General features: G+C 41.8%; 1 protein-coding gene across 3 annotated transcripts in view; it reads left to right on the top strand.

The window, feature by feature from the left end:
• MOXD1 (monooxygenase DBH like 1) overlaps positions 1-15,950 on the top strand; it is a 97,595-nt gene that overhangs the window by 57,533 nt on the left and 24,112 nt on the right. For all 3 annotated transcript variants that reach the window (XM_086316559.1, XM_086316558.1, XM_086316560.1), the window contains exons 5-6: positions 14,431-14,610; positions 14,890-14,992. In XM_086316559.1, coding sequence (XP_086172685.1) covers positions 14,431-14,610; positions 14,890-14,992 — 283 coding nt within the window. The remainder of the gene's footprint in view (positions 1-14,430; positions 14,611-14,889; positions 14,993-15,950) is intronic.

The raw sequence follows: 15,950 nt of genomic DNA, 5'->3' as shown, positions 1-15,950 counted from the left end.
TGTCTCTTTCCCTTCTGGTTTCCTCAGTGTGTATGCCCAGCAGTGGGATTGCTGGATCATAAGGCAGTTCTATTTCCAGTTTTTTAAGGAATCTCCCACTGTTCTCCATAGTGGCTGTACTAGTTTGCATTCCCACCAACAGTGTAAGAGAGTTCCCTTTTCTCCACACCCTCTTCAGCATGATTTCTAAAGGCGATTTGCCTGGGATAGGGTTGTTGTTGTTGTTATTCAGTCACTAAATTGTGTCCAACTCTGTGATCTCATGGACTGCAGCACACCAGGCTCCTCTTTCCTTCACTGTCTCCCAGAGTTTGCTCAAATACATGTCCATCGAGTCAGTGATGCTGTCTAACCATCACATACTCTGCCTTCCCTTCTCTTTCTGCTCTCAGTCTTTCCCAGCATCAGGGTCTTTGTCAGCTCTTAGATTCAGGTGACCAAAGTATTGGATATGGAGTGTGGTTCAGAAAGCAAACTCCTGTACATTCAAGAAGATAAGTGTGTGGCTATTGCTATAATTCAGGTAGGATGCATAGGAGGTGTGGACTGGGATGAATATTATGACAGGAAAGTTGCTTGAAGGGTATTTTATAGGTGGGAAATACAAAATAGGATGAGCCATATTGCTCTGAAAGTGAAAGTTAGTTGCTCAGTCATGTCTGACTCTTTGCGACCCCATGGACTGTCCATAGAATTCTCCAGGGAAGAATACTGTAGTGGGTGGCCATTCACTTCTCCAGGGGATCTTCCTGACCCGGGAATCTAACCCAGATCTCCTGCATTGCAGGCAGATTCTTTACTGTCTGAGCCACCAGAGGCATATTCTAAATATTTAGTGTTCTCATAAAAAAAATTGGTTTTCAAATATGTTACATACAGAACCCAAAACTCAGATGTTAGCTATTTTGGGAACTCGTTTTTGTGGGTTTTTTTGTTTTTGTTTTTTTTTCAGAAGTCTTAATTAACAGAGCTTATAACTTAATCCAGATTTGAGTGCTCATCTCAGTTTGCGTTATTTGTCTAAAGAGAGGAAAGAAATGAAGGGTGATGGAAGAAAATTATTGTTATTGACAATTACTATCAGCACCAAACTGATTTTCATTTCAACTGAGCATTGCTTTGTGTTGATTTCAGGCAAATCTGTTAGTCTGGAGATTTATAATGTTTCAAGAACTTCAGCTTCATTGACTTTGGCCCTTACTCTTCTATTATTTTCATCCTTGGCCTGTTTTCTCTCATGTTAGGAAAATGGTGGCCTCAACTCCCAACATAACATTTTTTCTTTCACATCTTGGGGAAAGGAGAGGACATCTCTTCCATCAGTCACCATGGAAAAGTCCCTGTGATTTGACCAATTTAAGTTCATGTCAAGGATGGGATCACATAAATGAATTTAGGCCACATAAGGGAAGTAGGAATCATTCTTAGCCCATTGGTATAGCTAAGCAATTCAGGATTCTGGTAGGGAAATCTAGGGGAATCAGTGCTGGGAGGCAACCAGAAATTATCATTCTCTGGTCTATACTTCTCTACCGTTCTAGAATATGAACCATATTGTTGCAGAAAGTGGGACTCCTTCCAGGGACCGAAACAGGGCTCTTGTCTAACACTTGGAAATGAATTGTCCAAGGAGACATATGTGCTGACAAAGCAAGAGATTTTATTGGGAAAGGGCACCCTTGGAGAGCAGTAGGGTAAGGGAACCCAGGAGAACAGCTCTGCCACGTGGCTTGGTGTCTCAGGTTTTATGGTGATGGGATTAGTTTCTGGGTAGTCTTTAGCCAATCATTCTGACTCAGAGTCCTTCCTGAGTGGTGCACACCTTGTTCAGTGAAGATGGATGACAGTGAGAAGGATTCTGAGAGGTGGTTGGACATGTGATGTCTTCTTTTGACCTTTCCTGAACTCTTCCAGTTGGTGGGGCTTATTAGTTCCGTGTTCCTTAGCAGGACCTCCTGTTGTAAAACAACTTACGCAAATGGTTACTATGGTGCCTGGCCAGGGTGGGCGGTTTGAGTCAGTGTGCTTCCCCTAACAATATGACTGTCAGAGTCATGTTTGATGCCTCTTTGCTTTCTCCTTTGACACCTAACACAGAGTGCACAGTAGACTAGATATAGGTGTGTGGTTTTTTGTGTTTTTCCTTAGTTGATTAGTCAAGTGCATGACTAAATGGAGAGCATCTCTTTGAGAGAAAGGATTTTCAGAGCAAAATGATAAGGAATGTTTATGTTCAAAACTGTATATAAACACCCTTAAGTGTCAATGTAGCTTAGTTTCTTTTGGAGAAAGGAGGGAGGCTGTAATTCAGAAAAAGATCTCTGTAGAGAAAATACATCTCAGTCTTATGTATACAGATTTAAAATTCAAATCAAGTCTTTTAGTATGTTGTACACCTTAAATTTGCACAGTGTTATGTGTCAAATATATTTCAAGAAAAATAAATAAGGTAGTAATGGAGAAAGATTCAAATCCAAGAAAATGTGGTCCAAAAATGCATTACACTACTTGTCTTAGGTTGGGTAACCAGAAGCAGTCCTTGGAGACAAGAATTTATGTAGGAAGGATTGATTAAGGAAGTACCAGGAGAAAACAGTAGGGGGCAGAGTAAGGCTATGGAAAGAGCCAAGCAAGGATATGATGGCTTTGTCGTTCCAGGTTTAACTTATTCTCAATATCTTAGCCTGTTTGATCTAACAGAATACCACAGACCGGGTGGCTTATAAACAAGAGAAATTTATTTCTCATAGTTCTAGAGGCCGGGAAGTCCAAGACCAAGGCACTGGCAGCTCTGGTGTCTGGTGAGAACCTCTTCCTCAGAGGTGACTGTCTTTTCACTGCAACCTCACATGGAGGAAGGGACAAGGCAGCACCCTGGGGTTACTTACAAGCACAGTAATCCCATTCATGAGGATCTGCCTTCATGACCTAAACACCTCCCAAAGGCCTTGTTTGTAATAAGCTTGGGGGTTAGGATTTTAATACATGAATTTCAGGGCGAGGCACAAGCATTCAGTCCATAGCATATGAAGTATGTTTAGAGCTGTCCCACTTGACCCAAGATTGCTAGACATTCATCCTCCCTTTTCACCTTCCCTAGAGCAATGTACATTATCTTGCACTTCTTGCTGTTTGCAAAGTGAGTGCAAGATTATGCCTCCGAGGACTCTCAGGGGAAGTAATTAGAAATTAGACAACAGAATCTGGATGATGGGTATACAGTAAAGGCTATGGAGACCTGACGTGATCTCGGTGGAGCAGACACTGCCACCTACTACCCTGCCGATAAAGAGGCCAGTGCATCAGTCAGTGTGGTCGTGAGGAGCACCGACTCACAGTCCAGGCCATCAGAAGTTAAACAGGGCTTTGACACCTGGGCAAGTTTCTTAATTTATATGTGTTTTACTTTCCATTTATAGAAAATGTGATATTTCTATTACCTAAGCTCATTATGTTGTTTTGAGGATTAAATGAATATAATGTTTATATGTCTTGTCCAACCTAGACAGCATATTAAAAACATAGACATTACTTTGCCAACAAAGGTCCATCTAGTCAAAGACATGGTTTTCCAGTAGTCATGTCTGGATGTGAGAGTTGGACCATAAAGAAGGCTGAGCACCGAAGAACTGATGCTTTTTAACTGTGGTATTGAAGAAGACTCTTGAGAGTCCCTTGGACTGCAAGAAGATCATACTAGTCAATCCTAAAGGAAATCAGTCCTGAATATTCCTTTGAAGGACTAATGCTGAAATTGAAACTCCAATACTTTGGCTACCTGATGCAAAGAACTGACTCCTTAGAAAAGACCCTGATGCTGGGAAAGATTGAAGTCAGGAGGAGAAAGGGATGACAGAGGATGAGATGGTTGGATGGCATCACTGACTCAATGGACATGAATTGAGCAAGCTTCAGGAGTTAGTGATGGACAGGGAAGCCTGGTGTGCTGCAGTCCATAGGGTTGCAAAGAGTAGGACATGACTGAGCGACTTAACTGAACTGAGTCTCTATATAAACATGAATCTTAGAGCCTGATAAAAAGTAAGCACTAGTGTGATGTGACCTGCTCAAAGTCCTGTCACACAGCAAGACACAGTTAATGGCACAGCCAGGAAATGAACTTGGTCTCCAAACCTCCAGGTCATTCAACTACTCTTTACTGGCCATATAGCAAATTTATAAATTAAATAAAAATTTAAATAAATTAAATTTAAATTTATAAAATTAATTTTATAGTTAATTTAAATTTTCTTAGAGTAGCTTGGTGGTCTCTAGTTTATTAAAAATTTCAATTAACAAAAAATTAATATATAACTGTAGGTCATGAATAGTCTGTTAAGAATTCAAAGAACAATATATACACTATGTTGTGTTATAAACGCTCTTAAAGGTAATTTTATATCTTTTTTTTTATCATTATTGAACTGTTTGGCAAAGGTACCTAGTTAATTCACATGCAGAAGTAAATGACTAAGAATCACAATGTTTAACATTTCTCAAGGATACTTGCATATTCACCAAGTAAAACAGGCTTAATGTTTAATATTAAGTGCCTTGGATTTCAGGAATCAATAAGCAAGGGATAGAGATACTTATGTGTGTTAGGGGGTAGATTTCTCTCCCCATATTGTCTTTCAAGGGCATTTTATTGAAGTAACTTTGTTATTACCTTCAGTTCAATTCAGTTCAGTTTAGTCACTCAGTCGTGTCCGACTCTTTGTGACCCCATGAATTGCAGCATGCCAGGCCTCCCTGTCCATCACCAACTCCCAGAGTTCACTCAAACTCAGGTCCATCAAATCGGTGATGCCATCCAGCCATCTCATCCTCTGTTGTCCCCTTCTCCTCCTGCCCCCCAATCCCTCCCAGCATCAGAGTCTTTTCCAATGAGTCAACTCTTCGCATGAGCTGGCCAAAGTACTGGAGTTTCAGCTTTAGCATCATTCCTTCCGAAGAACACCCAGGGCTGATATCCTTTAGAATGGACTGGTTGGATCTCCATGCAGTCCAAGGAACTCTTGCACTCAGCTTTCTTCATAGTCCAACTCTCACATCCATACATGACTACTGGAAAAACCATAGCCTTGACTAGATGGACCTTTGCTGGCAAAGTAATGTCTCTGCTTTTGAATATGCTATCTAGGTTGGTCATAACTTTCCTTCCAAGGAGTAAGTGTCTTTTAATTTCATGGCTGCAATCACCATCTGCAGTAATTTTACACAGATCCAATTATGAGTAATAATTAAAATAAAAGAGTAAAACAAAAGCAAAGTAGTTTTATGTGGCAAATTTCCTAAGAGAAAAAGAGATGTTTTCAGATAGTACTACATAAATGCACACGCATATTGATAAATTGATGATATATGGTTAACGGTGTGATTGTTAATCGGTGGCTTCCGCAGTGGCTCAGCAATAAAGAATCCACCTGCAACGCAGGAGCCACAGGAGTCATGGGTTTGATCCCCGGGTTGGGAAGATCACCTGGAGGAGGGCATAGCAACACACTTCAGTATTCTTGCCTGGAGAATCCCATGGACAGAGGAGCCCGGTGGGCTATAGTCCATAGGGTCACAAAGAGTTGGACACAACTGAAGCAAGTTAGCAGGCACATGATTATTAATCAGGACTCTTGGTTGCAAGTAACAGAAACCCAACCTGAACTAGCTTAAGAAATAGAAAGGAATGTACTGACTCATGAATTAAGAGGAAAGGTTGAATAAATAAGCCACAGGATGGTAGAGACAAAGCTGGTTTCAGGAACAGAGTTAAGTATTCAAACCCTACCAAGACTGTCTTATCTTTGGCACTTTTCTGTGTGCTGTTATTGTATCTCACCACATGCTGGCTTCTTCCACAGTCTCCACCTTCTAGTAGACAATGAGTTCTTTTATCATAGTTTGAAAATCCAAAAAAATGATTGATGTGTTGGGCACCGGCCCCGGAACTAGTCAATTGTGGCTGGCAGGGCATGGTCCCACCTGAAGATGGTAGTTCCTTTGAGAATTCAAGATTTCAGTAGGGGATGAATTACTTCCCAGTGGTGTCTCTCCTTCAATTTTCCCCTTTTCTTCATTTCTTCTATTCATCTCCATCTGATTTGAACATGATTTCCTGGGCTTTAGTTGCCAAGTCCATTCAAGCTGTGGCCCCTTGATAACACATCAACAAGTCGGGTTTTGCTTTGAACCCTGAACTATTTCAGGCTGGATTACCTGTGGGACAATGATATCGTTCTCTTGCTCAATTTGGTTGCCTCTTAAAAGTCAGATATATTGTCATTCTCAAAGAGCTCTGCCCAGCGAGGATGGAGATAAGAAGGGAGAAAGGGAGGCAAATAGTCATATGACTTTATAATTATCTGCACTGCTAGTTCTGGCTGAAATGTTCTCATAGGCTGCATCACTTTATCAACCAGATGCCCTTTGGCTAACCTTTGTCAGAGATGGTTTGCCTGCTTTACATGGACAGCAACCTATGCCTCGGGTGGGTACATAGAATGGGATGCCAGGGACAAGAACAGGCAAGAACAGTGATGAGGATTTACAAAATTTCCAGCTCATTACAGATTCCACCCATCACCTCTTTCCTTTTGTTTTAATTTTTAATTTATTGAACTGCAAGTTGGCTTTGGAGAGCTGTGTTCCACACATGTTTTAACAAGTCACATCTTAAATGGGAAGACATAGAAGAATAAATAAAGGAAAGTTGCTCTTAAGAGCTCTAATAACCTCCTGTTTTTCTCACTGATCTCAGTATTCCTAGACCAGTCAAGAAGGGCATTTTATCCCCCCCTTTTTTTAACCCTCCTAAAATAAAATCAAAAGCAAGATGCACATATATTTGGCTATAGATAATGAATCTTTTTTTTTAATTTTTTACATTTTTAAATTTTGAAATCATTTTAGACTTACAAAAAATAGTTGTAAAAATAGTAGATTTTCCTAAATGGTAATATCTTATCTTCCTTAGTTTGATTATCAAAACCAGGAAATTACCCTTGAGACAATATTATTAAATCACCCATGTGCAGGCCAAGTTGCTTCACTCATGTCCAGCTCTTTGCAATCCAGTGGACTGTAACCTGCCAGCCTCCTCTGTTCATGAGATTCTCCAGTCAAGAATACTGAAGTGGGCTTCCATGCCCTCCTCCAGAGGATCTTCCTGACCCAGGGATTGATGCCACATCTCTTGCATCTTCTGCATTGGCAGGCAGGTTCTTTACCACTAATGCCACCTGGGAAGCCCCCAACTAACCTACAGACCTATTCACATAAGAGGAAATGATGTATATTTGTGATAAGTTCATGTCACAAACCAGTGCAGAGACAACCATGACCTAGCTACAAATGCACACATCTGAAAATTGTTAGTTTTTTATTTAAAAATTGAGATGGGGGCTGTACTAGATTCCTAGAACTTCCACAATAAATGACCACAAGCTGGGTGGGTAACTTGAAACAGCAGAAAGTTACTCTCTCAGAGCTCTGGAAGTCAGAAGTCCAAAATCAAGGTGTTGGCAGGGCCATGCTTTCTCAGAAGGCTCTAGCAGAGAAGCCTTCCTTGGTCCTTCCAGTTTCTTATGCTTTCTGGGGTTACTTGGTTTCTGGCAACTTAACTCCCATCTCTGCCTCTATCTTCAGATGGCCATCTTCTCTTTGTGTATCTGAGTCTGAATCTTCTCTCTCTTCTCTAAAGACACTAGTCATTGGATTTAGGACCCATCCTCAGCCAGTGCAAACTCATCTTAACTAATTACAGGTGCAAAGACCATATTTTCAAATAATGTTACATTCTGAGGTTCTAGGTGGATGTGAATTTTGCAGGAACACTGCTTAACCCAGTACAGGGGAATTAAGCAAAAAATAATTTTATTTTGCAAGCGTTAGTATTGAGGTCATTGGTATTTGAAAGCTAAGAAAACATGGTTACACTCAGGTTACCTTTTTTAAAATTAATTATTCATTTATTTTTGGCTGTGCTGGGTCCTCATTGCCACACATGGGCTTTCTCTAGTTGTGGTGTGTGGGCTTCTCACTGAGGTGGCTTCTCTTGTTACAGAGCGTGGATCAGGGATTGAACCTGTGTCACCTGCATTGGCAGGCAGATTCTTAATCACTGGACCACCAGGGAAGTTCCTAGGTTACCTTTTAAAGGTAGCACTCACTAGACTTGGTGACTGCATCTCTGGGAGATGGTGGAGGAGGTGGGATGTAGCCTAGGTCCCTGGAGTTGAGAAGATCAGGAAATTAGGAGGCAATGCGTTTGATGACTCAGCCTCCTTAATGTTGGCTTCATTTCCATTCAATGAGTAGCTATTAAGCAGTCAGTGTGTTACAAGGACTTTGCTTTGACCTGGCTAAAGAGAGTAAGAGAAGATGGGTTCATGAGGAACGGTATAAGGGCTTTTTGATGCTCAGGAACATAAAACAACAGTCAATAACACTGCTTTATGGTCAGTTTTAACTTTCGCCTTGATCTTGGCTATGCTTAGCAGCTCTCGTTTTTTCTCGTTTTTATTGCTAAGTCTTCTCAAGAATACCCCAAAGTTCCATTTTCTTGAACTAACTGAAGGGACTGTTTTAATCTTTAAAATCCTTCAGGTTAAAGACTTCCCTCTCTTTTTATCTGTGTTTTGGTTCCTGGGCTGTTTTTTAGTTTGCACATAGGCTAACAGATAACCCACAGCTGCTAGACCATCCTTGCTTAGCTTGTTGCATGTGACGGTGCGTGTACAGGCCTACCATCTGTTCTAGGTCTGTCAATTTCACTTATGTACAAGAACACAGTGATCAATGACATAGTTTAATATTCGGTGTCATTGCCACCTACTTCCATAGGCACTTTTAAATTATATTTTTTTAAATTTATTTCTTCTGCCAAACTCATACTCAGCTTAAAAGCAAAATTCACTTAAATGTTCATTGCAGTCTCAGAAATACCAATTTATTTATATTTGTGTGCCTTATCTGGCCATGACCTTCTGTGGCAGTTTTTATCACTGCAATATTTTTTTGAATAGAGGAAACTTTGGGGATTCCCATTTTGATTGTGATGATAATGTGACATCTGTGAAGTAGGAATCAAAATAAGAGAGTGCTTCCCCTTATAGTAGTGATAGACAAATAAGCATTACAGCCTTGTTTGTCTCAAAAATTTTTAAATACAGAAGTATAGAAGTCCACCATTGATTCAAATCGGGCGGTGATGCCAAAGGAAAACTCTTTCCCGTGGACTGTTACCAGGACACAAGAAAGAGCAGTGCTGAATGCTTGTGTTCTGCCACCAAGCAGCGTGAGTCATGGAGCTCTGTGCGCTTCCGTCTCCTTCCTCAGATGGTGCTCGCCTGTCTCTGCCTCACTCTTCCTTGGTGTAAAGAAGGATATCACAGCAGGGGATAAAACACAAGTGCTGTGACTGCTTCAAATGTTTGTGGAATGGTCATGGCAGCAGAAGATAATATGCAGTGGTCATTTGGTGGGTGATTGGTAGCCATGAGCTGGCAGCACTAGGCTTTGTAAGCATGACAGGAAGCTTTGTGGGAAATTCTACCCCATACCGGGTGCCATGAGCCAATGGCCCTGTCCTGCATCAAGCTGTTCACATTCCCTGGAACTTGGACTCTGTGCTAAGTGGGTATTTCCTGTCCAGAGGGATATTATTGGTGTCTCACTTAATTATCCCCCATGGTCAACTCAAAATTCTCTATCAAGAAGTTCTCCTCTTTTCAAGAGTTTGATAGCTCATATATTTTCTGGCGGCCTCTTGGCTCACATGGTAAAGAATCTTCCTGCAATGCAGGAGACCTGAGTTCTATCACTGGGTTGGGAAGATCTCCTGGAGAAAGAAATGGCAACTCACTCCAATATTCTTACCTGGGGAGTCCCATGGACAGAAAAGCCTGGCGAGCCGCAGTCCATGGGGTCACAAAGTGTTGGACACGACTGAGCGACCAACATTTCAACACTTTATTCAGTAGTTATCCTTACATATTATTCTCAGGCACTTCTCTTTCTTTGTCTCTCAATCGCACAACAGGAAACAAAAACAAAAACAAAACATCTTTTTTCTAAGGACTTTGCCTCTTCCAAGGCTTCTTATATTTCCCAATGAACAGTACCTGGGTTTGCATGCAGTAAGTTTCCTTGTTGCTTTGTGGGTGTATTTTTCCTAGGAAATCCTCATTTTCTAGGCTGTACTATCAATTTGTAACCTGGGGGTTGGATTGCAATTTAATTCTCCTTGAAGCCTTCACTGGGTTTCCAGGTGAGACCTTGTTATTTGCCCTCCCACAAAGGCCATAGTCTGTCTCCTCTCCCTAGAGACCAGGGCATGTGGACAGGGTAGCAAAAGAAGGCAGGAGACTCCCCAGGCATGAGGCTCCCTCCCAGTGTGGTGCTGCTCCCTTGATGGCAGCATTGTGTGGGGATTTTCAGTAGTGGCTCCCGAAGCACTTCCTGGGGCTGGCTCCCTGGTGTCATCACCCTCTTGCTGACAACTGTCGGCAACTTGACTATGTGAAACCTTTCATCCACCCACTCACTGGCAGCAACTTCCAAAGTTGTTGGTGATCTCCAACCTATCTTCCTTCAATATTATGTGTTGCAATTCAAAGAGTACTAACTTAAGGGGTCAGACCAGCCTAGTTTCAAATCCCCATCTACCACTTCCTAGCCATGATTGGATTTGCTGCAGAATCCTCCGAGTCTCAGTTTTCTCCTCTGTCAAATGGAAACAGTAACATTTACCTAATAGATTTGTTATAAATAGTAAGTGAAATATGTGAACTGACTCAATAGTGGCTGGTAGGTAGGAGGTGCTAAATAAAAGACAGATGTTACTATTGTCATTCCTAGAGTGCTTTGTGAGCTTGGCAACTTGGTGTTGGTTTCAGCACTCGCTTTGTATATAAAAAAGCACTTATTCTTTTAAAATTAATTATACTGGAGTTGCTTTACAATGTTGTGTTGGTTTCTGCTATACAGCAAAGTGAATCAGCCATGTGTGTACATATATCCCCTCTTTTTTGGATTTCCTTCCCATTTTGTTCACCACAGAGCACTGAGTACAGTTTCTTGAGCTATACAGTAGGTTTTCATTAGTTATCTATTTTATGCATAAAAGTCACTTACTCTTAAAAGTTTTTTTTTTTTTTAAGGATTTTTAAAGTTATTTGAAGCTCCTTTAAGCACCATCCAGCCTCACATAATCTGCCGCCTTGCTCTCTAGTGCCCTCTTGTGGTGCCTCAGTGAAAGCCACTAGTTTCTGCAGCAGCCTTGCTGTGTGCTGTGCTTAGTCACTCAAGTGTGTCCCACTCTGCGACCTGAAGGACTATAGCCCACCAGGCTCCTCTGTCCATGGGATTCTCCAGGCAAGAATACTGGAGTGGATTGCCATGCCCTCCTCTAGGGAATTTTCCCAATGAAGGGATCAAACCCAGGTCTTCCACATTGCAAGTGGATTATTTACCTTCTGAACCACTAGGGAAGCCCAGGGTAGCTGCCCTGGGAGAAGCCAATCCTCATATGCCCTTAGGGGCTCCTATCCAGAACCTAGCTAGTAGAGCTCAGTACAGCCTACAGGGTTTGGCTTGAACTTAGAAAGAAAAGAAAGTGAAGTCGCTCGGTCAGGTCCGACTCTTGGAGATCCATGGACTGTAGCCCACCAGGCTCCTCTGTCCATGGAATTTTTCAGGCAAGAGTACTGGAGTGATTTTCCATTTCCTTCTCCAGGGGATCTTCCTAACCCAGGGATTGAACCTGGGTCTCCCAAATTGCGGACAGACACTTTACCATCTGAGCCACCATGAAAACCCCTAGGCACATAGCAAAATCCTCACATGTGCCTGAATATTTAACTAAAGACATATTAGCAGTTCCCTGTCCCCCTTGGAGTACTGATGCACCCAAATAAGTATCAGTTCAGTTCAGTTCAGTTCAGTCGCTCGGTCATGTCTGACTCTTTGCGACCCCATGAATCGCAGCACGCCAGGCCTCCCTGTCCATCACCAACTCCCGGGTCCATCGAGTCGGTGATGCCATCCAGCCATCTCATCCTCTGTTGTCCCCTTCTCCTCCTGGCCCCAATCCCTCCCAGCATCAGGGTCTTTTCCAATGAGTCAACTCTTCGCATGAGGTGGCCAAAAAAGCGCCTTCCCTGTTGGCTCAGTGGTAAAGAATCTGCCTGTCAAATTCAGGAGCTGCTGGAGACATGGGTTTGATCATCAGATTGGGAAGAATACCTGGAAGAGGAAATGGCAACTCTCCCCAGCATTCTTGCCTGGAGAATCCCATGGACAGAGGAGCCTGGCGGGCTACAGTCCTTGGGGTTGCAAAGACTCAGACACAACCAAGCATACATGCACACACACACAAATCAAATTTGACATGGAAACTATAATCTCAGAAAGTCCTGGGCTGCCCTTCTGTGTAATTGTTATACCATGTGTGAACAGTAACTGTCATTTTGAAGCAAAATAGAAAACAGTTTCTGTCTTCAGGGTATACAGTCCTCTAGAGATGAGTGCAAGCACAGCCATGTGCAAGGTCATTTTCTGTGAATGTGATGTTAAAAATGTACTTGTGGGTTAGGCATAGCAGGGCTCACTATTCCACACAAAACAAAAGCTGGATTTAAAAATTCAGACCGCCTGGCTGCCCATTCAAATCTCTACCTAATGCCTACTGCTTCTCTCTTTGGCTGCCTTGACCTTTCCTATTAAAAAAGTAAGAATGAATGAGAGACTATATAGAAAATCAAAATGGCAAGACTTAGGAGGAAATAGCTGAAAAGACTTCATCTTTTTATGCCCCTCGACTTCACTTTCACTTTTCACTTTCATGCATTGGAGAAGGAAATGGCAACCCATTCCAGTGTTCTTGCCTGGAGAATCCCAGGGACAGCGGAGCTTGGTGGGCTGCTGTCTATGGGGTCGCACAGAGTCAGACACGACTGAAGTGACTTAGCAGCAGCAGCAGCAGCAGCAGCAGCAAAGCAAGGTTTTTAAATGAATTGTTTGCATTTGAGTAGTTAGGGCTAAAAGCACAAGGATGGATGAGCTCTAAGACAGCAAACTCTTGAAAACACACAAAGGATCACTTTGTCAGATGAACAGAAGGCTCTACGAACCTTGTAACCAGTGGCCATCCCTATAGTCCAGCTAAGCCAAGTATGGGATTTGTCTACCTTCTCTGGCAGTAAGGCTTTTTGAGGTGTTAGAATGTGCTTAGCTCATTCCGGTTTCCTGGACAGTGTTCTGAAGGGAACTTACAGAAAGGACAGTCGAATGAACATAGTCACCTTACTCATGCTTTCAGGACCAACATCACCACTCATTCTGTTTTCAGCAGTTTCCAGTCTCCTTCTAATTTGAATCACTACACATCACATCACTACAATGACTTTTTCTCTCCTAAATTCTAATGGTAAAATTCTTATTAGAATTTGATTTTAATCACTAAAATAAAAGTGTCCTTTATTGAGCCTTCCTTTGTGCCTAGTACTATGCTCTGCACCATATAGATGATAGATAGAAAGATAGGTATTACTACCTCCAGTGCATGTGTGCTAAGTTGCTTCAGTTGCCTCTGACTCTTTGCGATCCTGTGGACTGTAGCCTGGCCAGGCTTCTCTGTCCATGGGATTCTCCAGGCAAGAATACTGGAGTGGGTTGCCATGCCCTCCTCCAGGAGATCTTCCCAACCCAGGGATCGAACCTGTGTCTCTTAAGTCTCCTGCATTGGCAGGCAGGTTCTTTACCACTTGTGCCACGTGGGAAGCCCCAATACCTCCAGTAGGGATGGGCGAAGATAACATTTTAAGGGAGACTGAAGGAGTTTATGCCTGTGTGATTTTTTTTTCCTCTGTGAGAGGGAGACAGAGAGATGGAGAGATAGAGAGTGCCAGGCAAAGTAAAGCCTGGAAGAGAGCAAGCAGGTTTTGAAACAGCTGCTACACAGAATATTAAGGGAAACAACAAGTTTAAAAAGCAAACAACACATTAGTAAAGTCCTTCCCAGGTGGTAAGGAATCCACGTGCAGTACAGGAGATGTGGGTTCAATCCCTAGGTCAGGAAGATCCCCTGGAGAAGGAAATGACAACCCATTCCAGTATTCTTGCCTGGAAAATCCCATTGACAGAGGAACCTGGAGGGCTACAGTCCATGGAGTCACAAAAGAGTTGGATTTGACTCAGTGACTTAACAACAACGATTCTTAGAGAAGTGAATGGTTATTGCATCTTTGCTCTTGCCATCATCATCATCAGTCATCATCTCCAGAATAAATTACGCTTCAACCGCACAACAGTTACACAATTGAGAAAACTATTCCTTTGAAAAACGGATGATCATTTATGCTAGTTTCATGCCTATCAGAGGGTGTTGAAGGGTGTTTATTGATTGCATCGTCCCTCTCACCTGTGCTTGCTTAGGTTGAGCCCGTGATTCAGAAAGGCCACGAGAGTCTGGTCCATCACATCCTGCTCTATCAGTGCAGCAGCAACTTCAGTGACAGCGTGCTGGACGACGGGCACGAGTGTTACCACCCTAACATGCCCGATGCCTTCCTCACCTGTGAGACCGTCATTTTCGCCTGGGCCATTGGTGGAGAGGTGGGACCACCGATTACTGAGATGTAACAAAGTAAACTGATCACTTTCCCCCCTACAATTCTAACACTTCTAAGTAAAACTCGATGTACGCTTTTTGATATGAGGGTGGGTTATTTTTCTTTCCACAGGAAATCATTCTTAAGCCATTTTATTTGATCAACTATAGATTAATACAGTTGTAGAATGTTGAAATATCATTGAGAGTGTTTGGTTTTTGAATGGAGTAGAGCTCGGAGGGACTTTCACAGAACACTGTGTCATGGAATTTTGCTCTTTTAGGGTTTTTCCTATCCACCTCATGTTGGATTATCCCTTGGCACTCCGTTAGATCCTCATTATGTGCTCCTGGAAGTCCATTATGACAATCCAACATATAAGGAAGGTGAGTATTTTTGTATACATTCTACCTATGATTTTTAAAAGTTTTGTAACTTTTCCCTTTATTTCAACAGAGTTAAACAGACTTCAAATAAAATAGCATTTAATGTTGTAAAAAAAATTAACCTATACATTTGTCATCCAAATTAGGATACCTTTTAGAGTAGAAAAGGGCACTATAAACAGTTACACTGGGACAGCAGTCATTGGCCAGCAATGAGCCAGGCGAATGGGCACATGTGGTCACTAATCTTAAAAAGCCATTTGGACATTACTTACCAGAAAGTAGAAATATAGACTTTTCCCTTTATGGTGTAAATTAGTCTGAAATACATGGTGCTTATGAAACATTTTCTGTCTAAAAGCACATATGAAAAACTACCATTCATCACACTAGAAGATATTAAGCATTTTGCTGTGTTGACAACTGCAGTTGACACTGGTGTAATATGTTGAAATGAAGAGGGGCAAGTATTTAAACCTGAATTTACTATGTAATATCCCAACACCAAAAACTTAAAGGATTCAATATGAAATTATCAATAAAAGAAACTCAAGGTTATGATTTTACACTGATTTGTGCAATTTTTCAGAAAATACTGAGCACCAAGGATGTGCTGGATCTGTGCTTAATCACATAATGTCCTCACCTTCAGGGATATTATAGTGTAGCGGGAAAGGCGAACAATAAAATAATCACAACAATTAATACAAAATTATTTATATGCTAATTGATCCAATGGGTCAGTGTACAGGTAGGTAAGTCACTGTTGCAGAAATGAGTCAATTAATTTCCAAGTGGAATGGATTTATGAAGTGTTTGGGGCCTATACTCTCCCTCCTTATGATAACTATGTCACAGGAAGAGGAGTACCTTATCTTTCCTCCCCACCAGGCCTGTTGTTATGCTGTTCACATCATAGATTCTTAATAATTGTTTGTTGATTATATGACTGATGAAT

The sequence above is a fragment of the Bos grunniens genome, chromosome 9, assembly GCF_055505025.1.
Source record: "Bos grunniens cultivar Pamir isolate PY7600 chromosome 9, Bosgru_T2T1.0, whole genome shotgun sequence".
Taxonomy (NCBI): domain Eukaryota; kingdom Metazoa; phylum Chordata; class Mammalia; order Artiodactyla; family Bovidae; genus Bos; species Bos grunniens.
This window is presented reverse-complemented; position numbering and strand designations above follow the sequence as displayed.